At 52.0% G+C, this 23,874-nt stretch overlaps 7 protein-coding genes across 7 annotated transcripts; 4 read left to right on the top strand and 3 right to left on the bottom strand.

The window, feature by feature from the left end:
* Positions 1 to 82: 82 nt before the first annotated feature.
* Positions 83 to 5,310, bottom strand: PV05_08765 (uncharacterized protein; the record flags this gene model as incomplete). Its single annotated transcript, XM_013458303.1, has 3 exons — positions 83 to 1,494; positions 1,545 to 3,752; positions 3,801 to 5,310. The coding sequence occupies 3 exons, from the start codon at positions 5,308 to 5,310 to the stop codon at positions 83 to 85; spliced, it is 5,130 nt and encodes a 1,709-aa protein (XP_013313757.1).
* A 725-nt stretch (positions 5,311 to 6,035) lies between these two features.
* On the bottom strand, positions 6,036 to 7,781 carry PV05_08764 (uncharacterized protein; the record flags this gene model as incomplete). The annotated part of the gene is made up of 1 exon (XM_013458302.1): positions 6,036 to 7,781. One exon carries the CDS (start codon positions 7,779 to 7,781, stop codon positions 6,036 to 6,038), a length of 1,746 nt encoding a protein of 581 aa, XP_013313756.1.
* Positions 7,782 to 8,152: 371 nt separating this feature from the next.
* Positions 8,153 to 12,412, top strand: PV05_08763 (uncharacterized protein). The gene has a single exon (XM_013458301.1). It carries the CDS (start codon positions 8,508 to 8,510, stop codon positions 12,198 to 12,200), a length of 3,693 nt encoding a protein of 1,230 aa, XP_013313755.1. The 5' UTR covers positions 8,153 to 8,507; the 3' UTR covers positions 12,201 to 12,412.
* A 230-nt stretch (positions 12,413 to 12,642) lies between these two features.
* PV05_08762 (uncharacterized protein) lies at positions 12,643 to 16,033 on the top strand. The gene is made up of 3 exons (XM_013458300.1): positions 12,643 to 13,134; positions 13,185 to 14,658; positions 14,711 to 16,033. Exons 1-3 carry the CDS (start codon positions 13,096 to 13,098, stop codon positions 15,826 to 15,828), a joined length of 2,631 nt encoding a protein of 876 aa, XP_013313754.1. The 5' UTR covers positions 12,643 to 13,095; the 3' UTR covers positions 15,829 to 16,033.
* A 326-nt stretch (positions 16,034 to 16,359) lies between these two features.
* Positions 16,360 to 19,672, top strand: PV05_08760 (uncharacterized protein). Its single transcript, XM_013458298.1, has 2 exons — positions 16,360 to 16,477; positions 16,525 to 19,672. The coding sequence occupies exons 1-2, from the start codon at positions 16,412 to 16,414 to the stop codon at positions 17,743 to 17,745; spliced, it is 1,287 nt and encodes a 428-aa protein (XP_013313752.1). The 5' UTR covers positions 16,360 to 16,411; the 3' UTR covers positions 17,746 to 19,672.
* On the bottom strand, positions 17,771 to 19,585 carry PV05_08761 (uncharacterized protein; the record flags this gene model as incomplete). Its single annotated transcript, XM_013458299.1, has 3 exons — positions 17,771 to 18,290; positions 18,337 to 19,194; positions 19,253 to 19,585. The coding sequence occupies 3 exons, from the start codon at positions 19,583 to 19,585 to the stop codon at positions 17,814 to 17,816; spliced, it is 1,668 nt and encodes a 555-aa protein (XP_013313753.1). The 3' UTR covers positions 17,771 to 17,813.
* A 1,326-nt stretch (positions 19,673 to 20,998) lies between the features above and the next one.
* Positions 20,999 to 23,746, top strand: PV05_08759 (acetoacetate-CoA ligase). The gene is made up of 2 exons (XM_013458297.1): positions 20,999 to 21,855; positions 22,106 to 23,746. Exons 1-2 carry the CDS (start codon positions 21,088 to 21,090, stop codon positions 23,720 to 23,722), a joined length of 2,385 nt encoding a protein of 794 aa, XP_013313751.1. The 5' UTR covers positions 20,999 to 21,087; the 3' UTR covers positions 23,723 to 23,746.
* The last annotated feature ends 128 nt before the right edge of the window (positions 23,747 to 23,874 follow it).

The raw sequence follows: 23,874 nt of genomic DNA, 5'->3' as shown, positions 1-23,874 counted from the left end.
TACGTCTCTATCCTTGCTTCTTGCTCGATCTCCGACGTGACAAGTGACAAGTGACAAGTGACAACAGCCACCGATACATGCTTCACTTCTTACCAATCTTTTTCATAGCCTCCAGGAATCTCTCCTCATTGGTCAACTGCTTCTCGGGCTCAGCAGGAGGTATAGGTTGAGCAGAGCCGATTCTTGTCCGCATTGCCGTGAGGAATCGATCTTCAAACAGGTGCTTCGAGGTCTTTTGATAGATCTCGCGGTCCGTCATTACCTTCCTTCCACATTCCGGACAACCCTTGGGAAAGGTCTTCGCCGAATACACATGCGACTTCGCACACACCTTCAAGGAGCCGACTTCGTGTTGGGCCCAGAGCTTCTCAATCTCGCGCACGCCACGAGTCTTGACCTTCGGGATACATAAGGTGTCTTCCATCGCATCTGCACGATCGATCGTCTGCATGAACTCGGTGGTGGTGTCGAGTAAAAGCTTGTGAGTGTCCGGATAGTGCTCGCATATTTCCACAAGTTTGTCCAACTTGCTCTTGATTGTCGTGTCATCAGTCGTTGAGACTCCTCCCCTTGCTGTAGCACCGAGGGCTGATAAGTTGCTTTTGGTGGCCTTTGCGAAGAGACTGAACTGAACTTGATGCAATCGGATTTCAGCGTGGATCAGAGGGCTGGTCTTGAGGCGGTCGTTGTTCAAAGCGTCTTGACAGTAGTCGAAACACGCCAAAGATTCTTTGTGCACGTACTCCAGCATCTTCATGCCTTGTCGCTGAACACCAAAGGATGGGTCTTGAAGACCCAGGAGATGATTTGCCATCCGTACTGTGTCTCGGATGCGAATTCCAATAAGACGATACTCCAAAGCATCAAAATGAGAGTGGAACATCAAGTCATAAGAACTGGCAATGTTGGGGAACGCATCATGCGCCTTTGCAATCTGAGACTGGATACAGTCGATGGTCTCATGACGGTGTTTGACAATGTCCTTCTGCACATCGAGAATCTCCCGATACCGACGAAGGATGAGATTGGTGTTCGTTTTTGTAGCCAAAGGATTTGGTCGAATGTCTTTAACAAGTGGATCAAAAGTCTCGTTCAGCTTATTTTCGACGACATCGATCGCAGTGGCATACTTGTGCATCTTGCGACCCATTTTTGCAACCAGTCGATCAAGAGTGTTTTGAAAGTCGACAAGTTTTGCAACATTCATGTAACGACGGGTCTTAGCGCAAGGTATGCCACAATGACATTTTGGTTCCTGGAGGTCAGCTGGCATGATGGTGGAGTTGATTGATAGGATGGAGCCATCCGGCGCAAGCTCATAGACTGATCTGAGATTGAGCCAGTCCAGCTTGTCAATATCCTCCAAATGGCCGCAGTCGGGAAGATAGAGCATGGCTTTATTTGGTGGACAGCCAGAAGCACAAGTTGGACATAGCTCCGATGGAGGGCAGACTTCGCCATGGGGAGAAGGGCAAGCATGACCGCACTTCAAGACTGGAGCTGTGTTAGCAAGTACTTTCGGAAAAAGAGACAAAGAGGCCTACCTTCAGGACAAGGCAAACAACAAGGTGGACATGTGTTAGGTAGACAGCACAATGTATCTGACGAACACTGATGACCACATCCAGGTTTCGCCAACTTGATGCAAGGATCGCAGATATCGGAACAACGATTCTTGCAAGGACCATGTTCGCAAGTCTCTGAACATGGCTCGGAACAAAATTGTGAACAAGGTTTGCCTTGGTGACAGAATTCTTTGCAGGGATGACCGCAAGCTTTTGGCTCACCACACTTTACCGAGCATGCTTTGTGGCTCTTTTTCAGCTTGCAGGCACCGCAAAGGGCTGGGCATTGATGACCACAGGGCAGAGTCTTCAGGCACGCATTTGCACAGGAAATCTTGCGTTCGGGATCCTCCCCACAAAGAACGTCAAGGGTATGGCCGCAGTCCAGCAGTCTGTGAGACACGACGACTTCGCATTTTGACGTTTCTCCTGAGCAAAGAGTCTGGCCTGGATGTCCGCACGCGAGGGTGATGCCATTAATGGAGAGTTGACAAGTTCCGCAGTCCTGATAGCATAGTCTGGAGCATGAGTGGCCACATGGGAAGACTTTGGTACACTTCTCTTGGCAGGTGATGCGCGAATGCAGCTGAGGAGGATGGCATGTCTCAGGACACTCATGACCACATGGCAACGTCTGGCCACAAATAGCTGAGCATACCGGTACGCTCTCAAAGTCAGACGGCTGCTCTACAGCGTGATGATGCTCGTGGTGAACACTGCAGCAAGTCTGGAGCGATGCCCCAATCCTGCCATTGAAAGCCAACATGACTTGTCTCCACATAGGAACTTGGGAGAGGGTTTGAGAGTTGCCAATGGTGTAGAAGCCGTCTCGAGCTCTGCTGCAGGCTACATTGATTCGATTGATGGTCTTCAGAAACCCTGCTGTGCCACCACTTCTCACACTGCTGAGGATGATGACTCTTGCTTCTTCACCCTGAAAATTGTCGACGGTGGTGATCCTTAGCATATCAGACATCGGAACTTCGTCCTTGGTGACTCTTCCCTCTGCACCCAAAGCCACCAATGACTCATCAAGGAGCAATTCGCGATCCTTCTCGCTAAGCCAGATATCACAGGTCGCCGACAGGCGCTCATGAAGCTTTGAGAGCTGACCACAGTATGGTGTCAAGATTGCAATGTCCCCTTGATCATACGCACCTCCACGCAATAGATAGTTCACAAGCCCAGCAACCATCTCGACTTCATAGAGATTGATATGGGACTTCAAATCATCGGCGCCCACCTCGGGAATCCGATGGTCCCACCAGAACATTCTGTGCACAAGCCCATGGGTTGGTGAACGATCCAGCGTCGACTCATGATCTTTTAAGTAAGGATATGTGATTCGGGTAATGTTGGCGATTTCCGGATGCATGCGACGCTGGATATTCAAGTGACTGACTGGCATTGCTGAGACTGATGGATCTCTGGGGAGCATCAGTCGCTCGAGCAGTGACTCATCCAAGCGGTACTCCATACCAACTCGTGTCTCAAGGGTAAGCATCTGCTCATTCGTTTCGGGCCGTAGTTGCAAAGGATCGCCGATCAAAATGGCGTGTTTGACGGTGGGAAGTAGTGAGCATAGGGTGTGCGCTTCCATGACTTCTGCAGCTTCTTCGCATATTGTTGTCTCAATGCCAACGGATAGCAGCTGCTCCCATCTCGCGGCACAGGCGGTAGTTGTCATGCCAATGATGTTGTGACTTTCCATGATGCTGATTTCACGCTCGCTGTTCAACGCCTTCATTGCACGAGCAGTGTCCCGAAACTCGAAGTACAGCGCAGTAAGCTTGGCTGCGAACAGCTCCCTGTCCACCTGTCCGTCCCATTGTCGTAGTAGGCTTTGGCGTTCTGGATATGCTAAACTCCAGAGACTGTTTTCACCAGCCTCGTGGCTCTGCTTCTTCGCGAAGTATGATATATCCATGAGTATGTCGTCGACGTCTTCAGAAGGGGTCTTGGCCCGTTCGAGTGATAGCTCGTTTAGTCTGGTGGCCAGTTCGACATGTAGATCACGAATACTTTCCAAGTCTCCACCACCCGACCAGTATTCAAATGTGAAAGCCTTTGCATGAACGGATGGGGCATTGGTCGAGAGCTGGGCGTGGTGCTCTGGATATTTTTCGAAGAGGACGTCTTCCACGAATTGCCAAGGTAGATTTCCAGTGTGATTTTTTGACGAAACCGCTTGAAACCGTCAGCTTACGTTCAGGGGATTCTTGGAACGAACGATACCTTTGCACATTATATCCAGGTCTGCGAACGTCTCCTTCTTGCGCGTAATGTAGGAACTCATGGTGAACGCATCGTCTTTGCTCAGCCTGGTCTTCCGCTTCAATGTCTTGAGATTGATGCTATTGGTCCACTCCTCTTTGCTGCCTCCCCCTATGCGCACCAGACCCGTCACCCCAGCATCACGAAGATCCTCAAGGAAGCTGTCGAGAGCATGATTCGTCAAGCACACCAGGAGGATAGGTTTTGGAATAGGTCGTGAGTGGAGTAGGGCTTTAGCTAGTTGGACTCCAAGGAACGTTTTGCCGCAGCCTGGGGGCCCTTGTGTGAAAGCAAACTCTCGGAGAAGACTGTCTCTGAAGGCAGTCGCTTGACCCTCGTCAAGTGTTGTTTCCCGCTGCAGAATGTCGATTGAAGACGGTCTAGACAATTCCTCAACCGACATGGACTGGACGCGGCTCGTAGGTGAGAAAACAGTGCTGAGATCGTACTTGAAATCAGCGACTCGCGCATATGCCGGAGGAGGGCAGTCGGCGATAGGTGGTTGTCCTTTCAGAAGGTTCTGCTGCATTGCGAGCAATGCTTCTTCCTGCTGCATCTCAGGTGCGATGTATGTTTGAAATGCGAAGTCCGTCTCTCTCATTTCCTGTAGTCGCTTTAGACAGTTGTAGAACCCAGCGAAGAGTACTTTTGGGAATTCGACAAGGGCCAATTGGCTCTCAGGACAAAGGCCGAGCGCATGACTGCTAAGTTGCAGGACTTCCTGGTGTGTGGCAGTTGGCAAGAAAGCCAGCTGGACAGCTGCACGTTGACCGCCGCCATTGGAACTGTCCATGGAGAACGTGGATTGAGACAAGCTGACTTCAAGAAAAAAGACAGACAACTCATTTGTCATGTGATTAAGTTGAAGTATGGCGACGAGCATGCCTTCTTGGAACCGACTAGAGTGGTAGAGCTTGTGTCCTCTCATGAAAGATGGGCAATGATAGCTTGTGCGAACCAGCATTGCCTTGCTCTCGTGAGCAAGGAGCTCTTCAACGTTGACATCGCGATACAGAAAGAATCTGTTGCCTGCCACCGTTTCATAGCGAGTCTGGGTACGGTCGATAGGATGAGACTGTCCGGTAGGGTTGGCATTCAGGAAAGTGAGCTGTGCTGCAGTGTAGCAGATATCACGTATGCTCTCAATGTTGTCGCAGCGCAGTTGACGGAAAAGTGAATCGAGATGTCGACCTGGCCCGTTCGGAAGAGGGTGCGCCCATTGCAAGTCTTTCTTTGGCATATAAACAGGACTGCCCACTGCCAGGATCTCATCAATGGTCGGTAGAATTTTTATTTCTCTGTAGTCTTCCTTGTCATTGTCGTGGCGTCGACCACCAACTGATGTTTCGTTTGGAGGCTCATCGGTGAAAGTGAGGCGAGGACGAGGACGATACTGGAGGGCGTGAAGATGATAATCGTACAACTCCTGGTCCATCGGACCGGATGGACGTCGACCTCTCAGCGTCGCCATGTTGAACGTTCGCAAGCGTCAGGAAATTGTGTGAAAAGGTTAGGAACAAGGTAAGTTCATCGCGACTTCTCAATGTGGCCTGTGAGTGATTTTGGACATGCTCCTTGGCATACAGAGGCGGGCAGACAAGGTCTGGCAGAAATCACTATTGAATACCTGAAGGTAGGCAGACTCATCATTATCACCCAGAATTCAAGCTCTTTGCACTGTCCACTTTGTGAAGCAAACACCCTCCAGAGTCGTTTTTCCCATCGCGAGAGCAAATTAACTGCAAACAGTTACTTCCGTACAGGTTATACACCAATGCATGAGTTGAAGCTCTTCCTTCTCGATGCTGATGCTCATCCTTGCTACATACCTCGACATGCGCCGTATCATCTTTCACGGCCATGATTTCTACTAGTTCACCTGTTATAACCTTGTTGGCCGTAGGCAAGGACCTTCCTTGATATTGGCATGATGGAATCATCGCTACACCGGCATTGTGAAGTGTGGTTACTTTCGTAACATTGAGATTAGCCAACAAACAACCAAGTGAATGATCATACAATATAGAGTCAACGAGGCATCTGTGCCGAGGAGCTGGAAAAACGATCATCCGACAATATGAATAGAGCTGACGACATGAACCTGGCCAACGTCCGGAGGGAATCGCAGTAATCGTATTTGTTGCCCATGTATTGAGGAGCACAATTCAGGCAAGTTGACGTCTGCGGCATCCGACCTCAGCGACGGGTTGGGATATTTCCACTCCCACTATATTCCTTTCCTGGCATTCCGCGAACCCAATGACTAAAAGTCCTGCTGGTTTTGCCTTCTAACAGCATGTGCAAGTCTTCTCTCTCCGGTGGCAGCTGTACTCCTTGCCCAGGCTTGGGGTACAAAGCCGCATGCTCGTCATAATGCCCGTCGTAGCCTTCATCAACTGCCTCACTGGTATCTGCCTCAAGAAAAGAGGGCGGGTGCGTGACAGGCGTGACATATGTGGAAGTAAACTGGGCCGGTGAAAGTTTTGGTGGCTGGGACGGTGCCACCAGTGTCTGGAATAGGGGAAGGTCCGGGGCAAGATCTGATGCTTGCATAAGGAGAGACACCATATTTTCTTTGGATAGAGTGTTCAAGTAGGCCAACTTCTGACTTGGAGACATGAATCGACCACCAACACGTGGGCCTGCGTAGACCGGTGCGACAGGGGCAACAGCCGCTGGCGGAGCTGCTTCCGACTTGTTAGGTTTCTTCGCTTTCTTCCCATGCAGAATCCGGTCACAGTCAGCACAGAACCAGTCGGCTTTTGTATCTGATACCGTCTGTTTCGATATTTGAGGATCATGACAACGTTGATGCCAGCATTTGTTGCACGCATCACAGAATACAATGACGTTCCCTGGCGGGCCGTGCCCACGTAAGCAATGCTCGCAGAGGGCAAATTGCTCTCGGCCACGGTAAGTTCGCCTTTTGATCTTGGGGTGCGTTCTGACGGTAGAGGACGGCGTGGAATTATGGTTCGATCCTGCTCGCGATGCTTTGCTCGGACTGGCGCTGGCAGTGTTGGTGTTTGTCAAGGGCAAAAGGGGCTTTTGTGTCTGTCGCCCCGACCTTGTCTGTCCAGTGGGGTTGTATTCTTCTGATGAACCCCGAGACTCGGCGGTAGCAGATCGGGAAGTTGACGACCGCGTCTTGATGATGTCTGAATCACCACTCTTGCGCTTCTTGCTCGGAGGCTTGACGATGTCATCGGAGGTATCCATAGCAGTCTGTTGGGAACCATCTTCGGCCATTTGATACTTTAGGTTTCTAGGTCCGCGTTTAACGCCCGGCCTCCCTCTTCCTAGTCCTTTGCCTGACACCACCGACCCGTCTGAGAGGAGGTATTCTTTGTTTCTTCGAGACGACGAGGGTTTGGAAGCAGTTTCTGGAGTGCTGGAGGAATTTGACTGATTGGCAGGGATAGGCCTCTGGCTTGCAACGGTAATGGTGGAATCATCGTTTTGGTTTTGTTCCGAGAGATTGGAGGCGCTGGTAGGTGCCATACTTGAGAAGCCTGTCGAATAACGAAAATCCGGGTCGCTATCGGTTTGCAAGTCGTCCTTATCGAGCTTGTATACCGGTGGCCCACTGATTTGTGCACCAGATGCTCCTCCGCTCAAGGCTGTCACTCTTGCGTCGATGAGAGGAGGTATAGTATGACCATGGGGTAGGATATCAGGGAAAGATCCTCTTCGCGGTCCGCCGCCTGACTGGGAATTCGAGGAGTCGTCTGACGACCTCCGATTGGAGTGGGGTTGCTGCACGCTTATTGATGCATTAGGGACGCTGTCGTCCGTTGTGCTGAAGGTAAGTGGAGGTGCAGCCGGAGGTATGTTGAAATGCGGTATCTCTGAGTTGCTAAGTTCTATGCTGTTGTTGTCGACCACATTGACATTGTCCCTGTAACGCGAAGTAGAACTTGCGTGTTCCGGTGGGGTAGCCATGACAGATTCCCGGCTCTTGAGGTTGTGGTTCGGAAGTATGATTGGGGGAACCAGGCACGAATGCCAATGTGCAGTGCTCCCACCGGCAGCCTTGTCAATCTTTCAGAGGATACAGGGTGGGTGACACAGCAGGAGATTTCTCATGATTCGTTAGGGTGATTGATGCATGCCATTTGGAGCAATCGGTGTGTGTTGCAGGAGCCGATATTGTTTGAAAATTGGATGATGCCGAACTGAATTGAGGAAGGAGGCCATGGCACGTGACTGGAGGGAAGCTTATGTCATCCGGAACTTGATCCCGTTGATGACAAACTCAAGCGAGTCGCCTCGCTTCCTCCTCATGGTGTCACTTTTCACGCACAAAGCGCGCATCGTCTGGACTCGGTATCAATCGCCACGATTCCATCTGCATTTGGTCTTATCAAATGAGAGAGTCTGTAGAGCGCTCTACGCACAAACTGCGCATCGTTTGGACTCGGTATCAATCGCCATGATTCCATCTGCATTTGGTCTTATCAAATGAGAGAGTCCGTAGAGCGCTCTACGCACAAACTGCGCAATCCTGAAGTTAAGAAATAGCGACGTGATTGTGTCCCATTTTCCAATTCTCTTCCTACATTCCTTCCGCTCTGACATCTGCAGTGCTTTCCAGGAGCCCAGAAATAAATAGAGCCTTGCTTGCCCTGCTATCTTTGGTCTCTTCGTATTCTCATCATTACCAGCGCCATGACCTTCACCTCGACATTCTTGGTGTCAAACATCCACTGCCCCTCTTGTGTTACCTATGCCCAAGATGTCCTACGGGACATTTCCGACGTCCAATCGGTTCAGGTTTCACTGATTGACCAGACAATTCGTGTTAAACACGCCCATGACAAAACGCAGGGCGTTGTCAACAAAGAACTGCTCAAGGCGGCTTTCGAAGTTCAGCATGTCAGCACTATGGGAGAAGGCGGTGTTGAAACCCATGCCTACGATGTGTCACCAACCCCAACGGACGCTTCAGTCTCACGATCGAGATGGTTCATGTCTCGAGCCCAACGCAAGCACATCGAGAATTGCAAAGCATGCCAAAGCAAAAGAGAGCGGAGTTCTGCGATAAAACGGTCCTGGGCTGCACTCAGCCGACAACGCCGCATGGACACCGGCAAGACCAAGCCGAAGGACAATGATACTGCAAGATCCGATGATACTCTGGGGCAAGATCAACCCGCCGTGATCAACATTGACGGTGCTGATGATGGTCAAGAGCATGGCAAGTACGTTGCAAAAGTGGCAATAGGAGGGATGACTTGCGCTTCATGCACCAGTACCATAACAAAAGAATTGACGAACCTTGACTTTGTCCAATCTGCCGATGTCAATCTGATGACCAATAATGCAAGGGTGGTATTTTTGGGGAACAAACACAACTCTGAAAGAATCGTCGAAGCTATTGAAGATGTGGGCTACGAAGCTTTCATTGATGATGTGGCTCCTTTAGTCCGGGACAAGACTACATCAACTACGGAAAGCGAAGAACACAAGGTCACCTTGAGCATTGAGGGTATGGTTTGTGGAAGCTGTGTTGGGACCATTACTCGAGGGGTCAAAGAGTTACCATTTGTGCGGTCCGTCAATGTTGACTTGGTCGGCAACCGTGGCGACATTGTCTTCGAGGACAAGCACAATCTCGATGCAATCTTGCAGAAGATTGATGATCTGGGCTACGATGCTACTGTAATGAAGCTGGAACCCACCAACGCTGCTGCCAGACCCAAAGTGTCCGAGAGAACCGTGCAGATCAGGATCGAGGGGATGTACTGCGAGCTTTGCCCCGGCAATGTTGTGTCTGCCTTGCATGCTGGGCTCTCCTCTGCGAGTGGCACGACGTACACCATCACTCAGACACCGACCCTTCGAGACCCCTTTATCACCATTGTCTATCGACCTTCGCCTCCCGACCTTACTATCCGCAGTTTCATCTCGACCATCAATGCCTCTGATGAAGCGTTGCAAGCCTGCGTGTACCATCCTCCCACATTAGAGGAACGTTCACGGCGAATGCAACGGCACGAGCAAAAGGGTATTCTACTCAGGCTGGTCTTCACTGGCGTGGTGGCAATTCCCACGTTCATCATCGGAGTAGTATATATGAGTCTTGTGCCGAAGTCCAATCCGACGAGGCAATGGTGGGAAGAACCCATACTTGCAGGGAATACAATGCGCATAGAATGGGCATTGTTCTTCATGACCACTCCAGTCATGTTTTTTGGTACGGACATTTTTCATACCAGGGCTGCGAAAGAAATTAGGTCTATCTGGAGACGCAAGAGCAAAGTGCCCATCCTACGTCGGTTCTACCGTTTTGGGAGCATGAACCTGCTGATCAGCGCCGGAGCTGCGGTGGCATACTTCTCATCTCTGGCTGTCCTTATCATGGATGCAACCAGTCCCAAAAACGTGCACCAGCACGATTCTTCCAACACCTACTTTGATACAGTTACCTTTCTGACCTTTTTCATCCTGATTGGCCGCTTTTTGGAAGCATACAGTAAAGCCAAAACTGGGAATGCTGTCGCCATGTTGAGCAAGCTACGACCTTCAGACGCGCTTCTCGTGGAGAACGCTACGCCAAACCATGAAGGACACTCACAGACCAATATGCGCGCAATTCCTGTTGACCAATTGGAAGCTGGTGACATTGTCCAAATTCCTCATGGAGCATCACCACCCACTGATGGAGTCATCCAGCAGCCGGGCACGTTTCTCTTCGACGAAAGTTCTCTGACCGGAGAATCCAAACCTGTCAAGAAGTCATACGGGGAACAAGTATACACTGGTTCCGTCAACGTTTCGGATCCAGTGCGGATCCAAGTCACAGAGGTTGGCGGCACATCTATGCTGGATCAGATTGTCAACGTCGTTCGCGAGGGTCAAGCTAAACGAGCACCCATCGAACGAATTGCCGATATCATCACAGGGTATTTTGTGCCTGTCATTACGCTGATTGCCATTGTAACTTGGGTTATCTGGTTGGGTTTGGGAGTATCTGGAAAATTGCCACGGGCCTGGATTGATGACCGAAAAGGAGGATGGCCATTCTGGTCTCTCGAATTTGCGATCGCTGTCTTCGTGGTCGCCTGTCCCTGTGGTATTGGTTTGGCCGCTCCTACTGCACTCTTTGTCGGTGGCGGACTTGCTGCCAAAGATGGTATTCTCGTGCAAGGAGGGGGAGAGGCATTCCAGGAAGCCTCGAAACTCGACGTGATTGTCTTTGATAAGACCGGTACATTGACGGAAGGCCAAATGAAGGTGACTGACTTTGAGCTGCTTCGCCAAAGGGAGAAGGACGAATCGAACGTGGATCAAAGCATAATCCTGGCTGCGTCTCGCATACTGGAAGAGTCGAGTACTCACCCGATTGCCAAAGCAGTTGCAGAATATTGTGCACAGGAAGCGGCCGGTTTGCAAATACAGACCGAGGAGATCAAGGAGATGCCCGGACAAGGCATGGCAGGGCGATTTACTGTCAAGACCGATACGTCCGTCAGACGATTCGAGGCTGCAATCGGCAATGAACGACTGCTGGAGTCCATTGATCTATCTCGGTCGTCCTCCGATGCGGCCTTGCCACCAGCAAAGGTGAAAAGTAAGGTTGTCACGCAAGATTACTACCTCGAACAGACCCTGCAAAAGCATCAATCTTCGGGTCGTTCGACTGCCATCTTTGCAATCAGTCCAATACAAGAGGACTCGGGACATGGCCCGACTTCTCAGTCGTCGTTTCAACCTGTGGCTGTCTTTGCCATTGCCGACCCAATCCGAGCCGAAGCACCAAGCATCCTGCAAGACCTCCGCCAATCTGGGCTTGACGTGCACATGTGTACTGGAGATAATCGAACCACCGCTCTGGCGATTGCATCTCAGCTTGGCATTCAGATCGCCAATGTCCGGGCCGGTGTACTTCCACAAGACAAGGCAGCCTATATCCGCGAATTGCAAGGCGTGTCTGAATCCGAGAAGTCGAGCAAGAAACCCACGCGGAAGATCGTTGCGTTCGTTGGTGACGGAACCAATGATACTCCTGCATTATCGGCCGCAGATGTGTCGATTGCCCTCTCTTCTGGATCGGATGTGGCCATCACTACTGCGTCCTTCATCTTGCTCAACTCGGACCTCAAGACTATCCTGTCGCTGGTCAGGCTGGCCAAACGAGTCTTCTTGCGAGTCAAGCTCAACTTTGCATGGGCTGCAGTCTACAATTTATGTCTAGTACCTGTGGCTGCGGGAGTGTTCTTCCCCATTGGAGCGAATCACAACCACGGTGGATGGAGACTGGGGCCGGTCTGGGCCAGTGTGGCCATGGCCGCAAGCAGTGTCAGTGTGGTGGCAAGCAGCCTGGCATTGAAGTTGCCTGAGGCGAGGTGGAGGAAGTAGGAGTGCGTTAAGATAGGAAGATGGATCTAGACCACGAACCGAATAATACACATTGCCTACTACTCCGTACTCCGTACTGACTGGTCGATGCTTGGAGTGCGCGTCAGCCATGATTTGGCCAAGATGCACGGGGGGTAGAAGCGAGATGTGAAAATCGAATCAGATGCGCTTGCGTCGACGCCTTTCAATTCCGATCTGGCAGAGAAGTTGAGATTGGTGTGCCGCGTGTGGCTCTGTGCGCGACGATCGACTCCATGATGGCCCAAATCAAGCCGAAGCTATGGGCAGACGGTGGCTGGTATAGGCGGTGTTGATTGGTTTTGTAGGGCCCCTACAGGGGCTCTACAGGCTGTAACCCGCTGGTGATGTCACTTTGTCCCAGCCTGGCAGGGATCCGACAGACCCAATCACTCCCCAATGGGCTGGCAGTCACAAAGTGGCTCGTCGTCACAGAGACAACAATCATTTTTCAGCTGTCGTCGCACTGCAATTTGACATCATTCTTGACAAGTTGCCAGCTGAAAAACATCTTGTAGGTAGCTGAGGTGCTGTGGCCATCCGCTGCCGCCAAGTCGATTTGCTAACATCTTCCACTCTGGTGACTCTGCCCATAATATCAAATTGGATTCCTGCCCGTAAAAACCGGGTTTCGTTTCGTTGCTTGGTCCTCAATCGTCATCGCAAGGAGGCCCTCGCTTGACAAGACAAGGGTGCGGCAAGCGAGTTTTTTGTTTGCTCGGGCTAGTAATAAACATCACCTCTCCAGATCCATTCCCTCGTCGCCCACGTTTGCGCACTCTCTTCTTCACCAAAGGGCGTCCCTAATAGAGAGACTTGCCCTGTTACTTTCCTCTCCATCTCTCCTGGTCAACAACGACCCTGACTAATATCAATCATGGAGCCGACTCTCACTCACATGCTGTACCCTCGCCAGGTAGGTACAACCACTCTCTTCAATGGGCCAATCGCTAATATTCCCTGTAGTCGGCGGGCAGCAATCGGAATGAGGGTTCCAACTCCTTGTCCGGCATCATCTCAACCTTGGTCCCAACCTTTGTCATCGCCATAATCGCCTTTACGCTTTTTCTCCTCCTCCGAACTCGTTTTTCGCGTGTCTATCGACCTCGAACGGACGAGATACTCTTCCAGGAAGGATGGCGGACTCCCAAGTCGAACACTGGCTTCTTCGGCCTAATAAGAAATTATGCGAACCTCCCTGACAGCCATGTCCTTCGACACAACTCTCTCGACGGATATCTTTGGCTCCGTTTCTTCAAAGTCCTCATCGTCATGTCTTTGGTCGGCTGTTGCATTACCTGGCCCGTCCTGTTCCCAGTCAATGCAACAGGCGGCGGCGGTCAGCAACAACTCGACATTCTCAGCATGTCCAACGTGGTAAACCCCAACCGGTACTTTGCCCACGCAGGTGTCGCGTGCATCTTTCTGGGCTTCGTCGTTCTCCTGGTCGCTAGAGAGAGAATCAACTTCATCGGTCTGCGAAGAGCATATTTCCTCTCCGCTGCCCATGCTCAACGACTTTCTTCACGCACCCTCATGGTCCTCGGACTACCGCTTGAATATCAGGATGAGAAGATGCTGCGCCAAATGTTTGGTCCACACGTGCGCAAGATCTGGATTGCCACCGACTGCAAGAAGCTCGAGGATGACGTCAAGAAACAAAACAAAACCGCGCTGAAGCTTGAAGGGGCCGAAATGAAGGTCATCAAGAACGCCAACAAACTGCGTATGAAGACGCTCAAGAAGCAATCTACCGACTCGCCTACCGAGCAGAATCCATTGCACTGGATTGATGCCAAAAAGCGACCCCACCACCGCCTGATGCCCCAGCTGTGGAAGAAGGTCGATACCATCAACTGGTCCCGTGGCACACTTACTGAACTTGACCGATTTGTCCAACAGCAGCAGAGCGAGCACCTAGACATGAAACATACCAAAGTGCCTGCTGCATTCATTGAGTTTTCAAACCAGTCTGCTGCACATTACGCCTATCAATCCATTGGTAAGGACTCCATGAACAAGTTCTCACCACGATATATCGGCGTGCAACCCGATGAGGTCGTTTGGAAGAACCTGGGTGTCAGCAACGCTTCTCGCAAGATCAAGTTGCTCATTGCAACGGCCATCATCTGGGTCATGATCATCTTTTGGGCCATTCCCGTCGCCTTCGTTGGTGCATTGTCCAACATCAACTATTTGACCAACAAGGTGCCCTTCCTCAGCTTCATCAATGATATTCCCAAGGTTATCCTCGGTGTTGTCACTGGTCTGTTGCCTGTCATCCTCCTTGCAGTTTTGATGGCTTTGGTTCCGATCATCTGCGGTCTTCTTGCCAAACTTGCGGGAGAGCCCACGTTGGCAGCTGTTGAGCTCCGAACGCAGACTTGGTACTTCAGCTTCCAAGTCGTGCAGGTCTTCCTGATCACGACCTTCACATCTGGTAAGAACATCACCACGCCTTTACAGGGAATTGTCAGACTAACTGCGTATAGCTGCTACATCCGTGACCACTCAAATTATACAAAACCCTGGCTCTGCGCCAACTCTGCTGGCCACTAACCTGCCAAAGGCGTCCAACTTCTATATCAGCTACTTTATTCTCTTTGGACTTGCTCAAGCCGCCCTGCAACTCCTCAACATTGTCCCGTTGTTGATGTACACGCTCCTTGGCAAGCTTCTCGACAAATCTCCACGGAAGAAGTACAACCGCTATGTCAACATCCCTGGTTTGGGTTGGGGCTCAGCTTACCCTAAATTCACTCTCCTTGGAGTCATTGCAATCACCTACGCTTGCATTGCGCCGCTGATCCTAGGCTTTGCCACTATCGGGTTCTGCTTGCTCTACCTTATGTTCAGATACAACTTCCTGTTCGTGCTCGGCAACAAGACCGACTTGAAAGGCGAGGGATATGCAAGAGCCCTAAAACAACTCTTGACTGGCGTCTACCTCTCCGCGCTCTGCCTTATTGGACTCTTCGCGATCGGCTGCAGCAAGAATGCCATTAGCGCTGGTCCACTAGCGATCATGATCGTATTTTTGGTCATCGTCATCATATTCCAATTTCTGCTGGACCGCGCTTTGGCGCCGCTCGAGCAAACGATGCCATTGGAGCTGTTGCAGGGCAACAAATACAGCACGACCGTCGTCGAGCAGATCATGGACGAGCACGAGATGAAGCAAGACCAGATGGAAGCTGGCTCATCGAACCGAGGCAACTCCGTCCCCGAATTTGTCAAGCATGAAGGAGACGCGCCTCAACCTAAGAAGAAGCCTTTCAATGCCTTGAGCCGAACAGTTGAACCAATGCTGCTCAAGTTCTACGAGGCCAATAAGAGCATTGCACCAGCAGAGGGCGACCACAACATCCCGGCATACACCTCTGAGGAGTACGAACAGGCTTATCTCAATCCTGCCATCACTTCTCCGGCACCTATTGTGTGGCTGGCCAAGGATCCTGCTGGTGTGAGCAAGATCTTGGTCCAGGAGAACAGAGAGGCGGGCATTGAAAGCACCGACGCGCATGCTGAGATGGATGAGAAAAACAAACTGGTCTGGCGTGAGGAAAAGGTGAGAGAGGCGCCATTGTGGCTGCGACCTGTACGATATTAATTGAAACGATGTCTCTTTTGCCGTCTTCGCGGCAAGGATACATTGAACGCGAAAGGCTTCCTTTTATGCATGAACTGGAATGAAAGGTTTCGGTAGAGGCATATCCGTAATACAAAGATACCCTGTTTTAGCAATTAATCATTAATCACACGACGTCGTTCATGTCTGCAGGGGTTATAGTTCTGGGTGATTGTTGTAGGTCGACCATGTGTATATCCTCTCCGAGATACTTCTTTAAAACCTTCACACACAATCAAGCCAAGTCCCGATCTGCTAGCACTACCGCTGAATGCGTTCCACACGAGTACATGGGGTGCAATATGGCTGTTGAACGTCCTCCAGGATCTATCGAACGGTCGATGGTGACAGCAAACAGCATCAAGTGATTCGATCGATGATACGTACGAGGGCTAGCGTGGCCACGCGTGGCTCAGGCAGCGCCAGCAGCCACAGTCAAAAGTGGCTTAGTCATGGCTCATGGTGCATGGTGACGCTGCCAGCTGCTCAGGTCCGGAAACACCAGAGAGCTAGGAAGTTTGGAGAGGTCAGTTTTGGCCAAAGTAAACATGGCAATTCGCAGATCATGGCAGACCAGATGACCTTCTTCGACGATGGCGAGCCACACGACTCGCTCCTCCAACGAGGCTGGGTATGCTCTTCAACACACCCGTGAGTGTTGCGAACTAATCCTGGCAGTCTCTCGCCCTTACACCCGTTCGCATCCTCACCTCCCGCACCGCGATCAAAGCCTACCTGAGCACGATCCTCTTCCTGGTAACCTCTACGATCCTCCTCACGATATCCTCGACGGCATTTGGCTTCTTCTATTACAAATATATCCCCCAGATCAACCTTGAGCGCGTCTTGTACTTGCAATATGGCGCTGGACTACACCCGTACGCGACGACTGCGCTGGATACGTCCGCCTTGATATCTCAGCAAGCATACGATGTGGAACTGATACTGGATATGCCCAGGACACCTACCAATCTCGAGGCCGGCAATTTCATGCTTGACCTCTCATTGCTGGGACCGGGGGTTAATGTGCGAAATGTCGTCGATCCGCTGTCGGCATGGCTGAGCAATATCACGACGGACAATGTCTACGAGCATTCACGAAGACCAGCCATTCTCCCGTATTCATCGCCAATGCTGTCGCTTAGCCATACACTTCTGCACTTGCCGTGGCATGCCCTTGGGTTCCGTGACCTGGATACTGTTCATCTAATTGTGCCAATGTTCGAGATGATCTCCTTCCCGCGTGGATCACGAAACCTACCGAGCCATGCAAGACTGGAGTTGCAATCGAGCAGTATCATGCAAGTCTATAATGTGAAGTTGGCCTTCCGCGCCAAGTTCCAGGGCATGCGGTATTGGATATATAATTACCGGGTGGTTGCTTTTGTCGTTTTCACCGTCTTGTTCTACGTGATCAGCGTGACGAGTATGGGTTTGGCTTGGGCTGCGATTACGGTCGTCTGGTCGAAGAGAGATGCCAGCGAAGAACGGAAAAGGATCAAGCACGAGGATGGTGGAGGTGCAATTAAGCAAGAAGGGGACGCAGAAGAGAAACCTAGAGTCAAAGAGGAAGACGAAATGGAGTCATCTACGCACGGCTTGTCGCTGTCGAATTTGTCAGATACCGCAGCACAGTTTCCGAGTCGGGCAGGGCAGATGCCGCTGAGGTTTCCTGGACGCCTTGCTACAGATGCGGCGCCGGATGAGGCTGTGGAACACCCCACACAACCCCTTGGACCTGACGAAGTAGCTGATGATGAAGATGAAGATGACGGAGCCGAAGAGATCCGCGGAAAACCCTTTGAGGGTGACTCTGGCCTTGGTACAAGCATGGAAAGTGAACACCGAAGTTCGGGCGTTGTAAGGAGGCGGAGCTCCAGGGGGTTGTCGAGCAGATGAGAGAGATTGTTTCGTTGGCATCATGGTTTCCATGGAGCTTCAACGCAAAAATGAAGGGCAGGGGCTCATCAAGCATGCAAAATGCTGTCAACAATTACCGCCATTACCGCCAGGCGCTCGTCCTCCTGCTTCATTCCCACGAGCTGAATCGTCGTTGGAGCATCCCTATAATCCTCCGGACCAGTATACATCGAGTATACTTTATCATCGTCCTCGCCGTACTTGGCTGCATGGTCGACAACGTCTCGTTCTTCGACTTTCCCGACTGGAATAATGCACGAAGGATAATCCACCAAGTTCCACAATGCCAGTCCGACTGCTGACCAACAATCAATTGGAGGTGCAGTGTATGGTGCAAGTGGATTGAGGATTGCGTCGAGTTTGCTCTCGAGCCAGAGATCTCGGTATGCAGTCTCGGCCTCTTCGCGGGCAACATTCCACGCGAACAAGTCATGCAATGATTTGGCTGGCATCGACACTAAACCGATACGCTTGACAGACTCCACGAGGGGTTCATCGGCCGCCGCGATGTAATCCAGGACAGTCTGTGATCGTCAGCTTCGATCAGGGAAATATTCGATCCTGACTAACCTTGCATCCTTCCAGAGAATAAGACGTCCAAGCTGTGCCAATGTCTCTTGCAACGTTCGGCAATCTGATGTCCACCAGCCTCATTCCTGCTTTCTCGAGCTTTTCCTTTGCTTCTGACAGTGCCCGTCTCATCGGTGGTGTCGCCGTCAGCATCCCATCGTCCTCGACAACACCAATCCTCAATCTTCCTTCGTTGGGCGCCTTGAGTCCTCGCCACGGAATATGCAAACAATTTACATCGAGCTTCCACGGGTCATGGCTCATGATCGTCTTCATGATCAACTCACAACTCCTCATACTCGTCGCCAACGGTCCCGCAACTGGCAAAATTCCCGCATGTCCCGGCGCCGCGGGGTTCTGTTGTCCAGCATACGGCACAATTCGCTCGGATGGCTTGAAACCATACACGCCACAACAATGGGCTGGGATACGGATACTCCCTGCGATATCGGTGCCAATCCCGACGATACTCCCACGCATTGCGATCAGCGCTGCTTCACCACCTGAACTTCCGCCGGCAGTGAGCCGCTTGTTATGGGGGTTCAGAGTTCGACCGAACGCATTGTTGTCCGAGTCAGCTGTCATCATGGTCTGCGGGACATTGGTCTTGCAGTAGAATACGGCACCCAGGTCGAGTAGGAGTTTGGGCAGGGCGGAATAGCTTTTGCATGGCTTCTCAGCGAAGTGAATCAGGCCGATCGTCGAATCCAAACCGGGGATCTGGAAACAGTCTTTCAAGGAAATTGGAAGACCCCAGAGTGGTGGGAGGGGAGTGTTGGGATCGGCAGCGCGGTCGACGTCCAGCTGTCGGGCACGTTGGATGGCGGGTGTGAAGAAGATTTCCGTTAGGCAGTTCGTCTGCATTAGGAGTGAGCAGGGGTGGGAAACAAGGGTTAGGCGGCTGGTGATGCCTTACGACTTGTTGAGCGATTGTGGCTCGCTTGCAGAATGCTGTGACCACTTCTTCGGCGGTGTAGCCGCCTTCAACGAGACCCTTCCTGAGCATGTCGAGCAGTGACACTGCGTCGTGGGTGCCGGTGATTTCGAGTTCACGAGCCGTCAGCATCCCACATTCAATGGGAATGTTGATGACGTTGGCTAAAGGACTGGAAGTATACAACTCGAGAACGGCTTGGGGGACGAGCCATTCTTTGGGAAGGAGATGTGATCGTGCGTCTTGTTTGCGTTGGGCGATGACTGGCCAGGGGTCCCGAGGGATGGTAGGTAATACGGCACTCGTGTTCGCCATGACTTCAGGGGTTCTAGAGAATGCTACCTTACTCTTAGAGATCGATTGACTCATGCAGTTGGCCTGGGATCATTGCAACATGTATATTCCTTATATTCCGTTATGATTTTTGAGGCTTCCAGCCAAGAAGTCCGTGATACTGTATGCTCGTGCTACTGATACCCCCTTGCCGCAGGGGGCCATGATCTCTCCACATAGAAGTCTTTTCTGGACCGAGTGGACTGCTTCGCCTCGACGGGACCTGCTAAGGTGGAATATGCTGAATTATCTTTGTTACTCGTACTCGTACTCGTACTAGGAGCCTCACGACCCCCGACACCGGCCGTCTGGTAGGCCTAGTGGTCTGGAGACCGGTCAGCAACGAGGCCTCGCAGATCAGGCATGTACTACTGTAGTACTGTAGGCTTCAGCCGCAAGATGACTGCAGGGAGTATTCTTTTTAGGGGGGCTTGCACTTTGCATAAATGGGTTATGGTTACGTCCGTAGACCGTACATTCAGACTTCACCCGGTTATGGGTCCTGCCCTTCGATGACCAGTAAGGGCCTGGATGGTACTGTAAGTAAGATCTGGTTCCGCCAGCCTTGCGCCTCTCGTTTCTGACGTTCCTGTCCGCTCGAGCTTTTGACTTATGATCTCGGAGCCGTTCCCAGCGCTATATAATTCCCTTTTCAGAGATCGGCCACCGCCCCCCCGATCCACACGGCTGCAGTCGGTGTTGACTCCATACATGTACTTAAGTAGTCTAGGTGGCTGACTAGCTCGCAGCTCGAAGTACCCACCTGAGGCAAGTAAACTCCCTCCGACCTGACAGCTCACGACGATGAAGCAACGCCCTGAGAGCTTTACCCTGTCGACCTGTTCCAGTAAGACAAGCCTTAGCTTCTGGAAAAGGTACAACTACTTAAATACACCAACCCATCGGTCGTCGACACACATATCCGATAAAGGACAGACAAGCAATACTAGTATGGCATCGCCTCCACCTCTCCATCGCCGAGATGCTAAGCCGATGCAAGGATACACAAGCAATATGGCAATACTGTGACCCTCCCCATGCTTATAATCGTGTACTAGTACGTGCAGTACCTGAAGGTGATCAACGAAGAACCGAACCGAAGTGACCGAGGCAACCTGCCCTGTATTTCTCCAACACTAGACAACGACAACCGTCCTCGCCATCTCGAAAGGGAGACCTTCTCCGCAGTAGATATCTACCTTTAGTTACCTAGCACTCCTATCCAAGGTAGAGTACGTTTCTCTTCTCAACACCGTCTATCACCATTCATTCTTGGTTTGCAAGTGCTTGTCCCTCCGTGAATACGCCATTTTCTTTTTTGATTGCTCGATACTGGTACTGCAGGATAGAATATAGACACAGGTACTACACAAGACCTAGACCTTTACCTTGACCCGGACGTGGAGACCACAACCTGGTTCACGTTGAACCGGCTCCAAGAACGAGCAAACGACAAGCCCCCGCCCGTCACCTCCAAGCCCACAATGGCATACAACGCCCTCGGCCTCCCTCTGGAGTACTGCTCCCCAGCATATCGAGACGAACTCGGGATCAAGAAAATGACCCCTTCGACCACAACCTCAACCTCACCGTCGTCGATGTCACCATCACCATCACCATCACCATCCTCCTCCTCCTCCTCCAATCCAACACCAATACCAACACCGACACCACTATGGACACCCTCCCACCCTGAAAACACACCAATATCGAACTACCGCGAACACATCAACACCAAATTCTCCGTCTCCCTCACCAACAGCCACGACCTACACACCTGGACCGTCCGCAACCCGCACGCCTTCTGGACCGACCTGTACTCATACTGCGACATCATCCCTGCTCTTCCCCCAGGCACAACGCTCGCATACGACCCTGCCGCCAGACTCCGCGATATTCCTGTTTTCTTCCCCGGCCTTGAGTTGAATTACGCCGAGAACGTGCTCGTCCCCAACACCAACACCAACACATCGCGCAATGGCAACGGCAACGGCAACACCGATACGGCACGCCGCAACCCTGAAGAAGCGGTCGCCTTGATCGGTCTGCGCGAGAACCGTCTCGACCAGCCCGAGGAGATCACTTGGTCGGAGCTGGCCGAGCTCGTGCGCATGACTCGGTCCGCGATGGTCAGGCAGGGTTTGTGTCGCGGGGACGTGGTTGCCGCGTTGATGGCCAACTCGGTCTGGATTGTCGTGCTGTTTTTGGCCACGGCCTCGATCGGGGCGATATTCACGTCCGTGTCGCCAGATGTAAGTTTGAGAAAAACATTTTCCTCTTCTCTTCTCTTGTGCTCCTTTTCCTCGTTCCCGTCTTCCGTCCTACCGTAGGGACCTATGCCAACGAGCGCGGCGGCAGTTCGAGGAGCTGGTGCTCTGCTGTGCTGTGCTGCGCCGCGCCGCTCACAGTAAAGCCCGGCTCGAGCTCTGCATTCTGGCCTATCCAAAAGTTTCTTCCCTGACAACGAGCAATCTTCTGACTTTTGGCCGATTCACCTTGTAGATGGGCATCCAAGGCTGCACCACGCGCTTTGCCCAAGTCTCACCGAGACTGCTCTTCGCCGACATCGACCTCGCTGTCCGCGGCGTGCGGAGATCAATGCTCGGCAAAGTCCAGAACATCTTACAATCTCTCGACGCCAATACTTCTTCAACATCCGCCCCCAGCTTGGTAAGACCGCGAGTGGTCTTCGTCCCAACCTGCCACCGACCCCATCGTGCCGCCAACATCGAGTACATCCGTCCTCTCGGCGGCGAGTCCGAGTCCGAGTCCGAGTCCTTGCACTCCTTCCTGCGCGCCTCGCAACCGTCCGATGCCATGACATACACCCGCGTGCCGACCAACCACCCTCTGGTCATAGTCTACAGCTCCGGCACGACGGGCGAACCGAAATGCATCGCCTCCCCACACATGAGTATCCTCAACTACAAGAAGATCGCACTTTTGCACAACTCCCTCACCCCGGACGACACAGTCTTCCAGTACTCCTCAACAAGCTGGATCCTGTGGAACGTGATGAACGGGCACCTGTCCGTAGGCGCACGGGTGATCTGCTACGACGGTGGAGCCCTCTACCCAAACCCGTCCACGTTGCTCAGCATCTGTTCCAAATACAAAGCCACCTACTGGGGCACATCGCCGCGCTACCTGTTGGAACTCGAACAGTCCGGTATCAAGCCGTCGGATTACGACCTGACATCTCTAAAGCTCGTCACGACGACCGGCGCGACACTGACGGGCGAACAATTCACCTGGTTTTACTCTAGTCATGCCTTTTCAAGACGGATCCATTTGTCCAGCGTAGCAGGGGGCACCGAGATTGCGAGCTCTTGGATCGCCACGGACCCCGCCGGCCCCGTGTATGCGAACGAGATGCAGATGTGGGCTCTCGGACATGACTGTGACATTCTGGACACCGAAAGTGAGACAGGCGAGTCAATCGCCCTGACGGGCCGGCCGGGAGAATTGGTCTGCAGGGCCCCGTTCCCGAGCATGCCATGCCGCTTCTGGGGAGACGACAAAGACAATAGAAAATACCGTGCGGCGTATTTTGAGAAATTCCCAATCCCGTCAACAGCAACAGCAACAGGCTCGCCAGGCTACCTCGACGTGTGGGCGCAACACGACTTCATCACGATGAACCCGCTCACAAAAGGCGTGCAGATCTTGGGCCGATCCGATGGCGTGCTGAACCCCAGTGGGATACGTTTCGGAAGTAGCGAGATTTATAACATCGTCGAAGGGCCTGCCTTCAACAGCGAGTTAGCAGACACCCTGTGTGTCGGCCGCCGGCGTCAAGGAGACCAGGACGAAACGGTCTTTTTGTTTGTGGTCATGGCGCCAGGTCAAGGCGATAAATTTGGTGAGGATCTAGTCAGGAGGATCAAGGAGAGTATAGCCACGGGCCTGAGTCCACGGCACGTGCCCAAGTTTGTGGAACGAGTGAGCGAGATCCCGTACACGGTCAATGGGAAGAAGGTTGAGATCGCGGTGAAGAAGGTGATTAGTGGGCAGGAGGTCAGGGTGAGTAGTACGGTGGTGAACCCGGGGTGTCTGAAGGAGTATGAGAGGTATGTCAGGCTTGAGAGGGAGGCCACGAAGAGAAAAAGTAGATTGTAAGGAAATGTGGTGGGAGCGCGGGTGAGTAAGGTAGAGAGTCGAACATACAGTGTTGTTTCGAAGAGAAGAGTCCCTGATGTCGCGATATCAACCAGGGCCATGCCAAGACCCACCTGACTCAACAAATCACGTGATTAGTAGCGGTCACGTGG

Source organism: Exophiala xenobiotica (assembly GCF_000835505.1).
Source record: "Exophiala xenobiotica strain CBS 118157 unplaced genomic scaffold supercont1.5, whole genome shotgun sequence".
Lineage (NCBI taxonomy): Eukaryota > Fungi > Ascomycota > Eurotiomycetes > Chaetothyriales > Herpotrichiellaceae > Exophiala > Exophiala xenobiotica.
The sequence above is the reverse complement of the archived record's forward strand: the minus strand, read 5'-3'. Positions and strand labels throughout refer to the sequence as shown.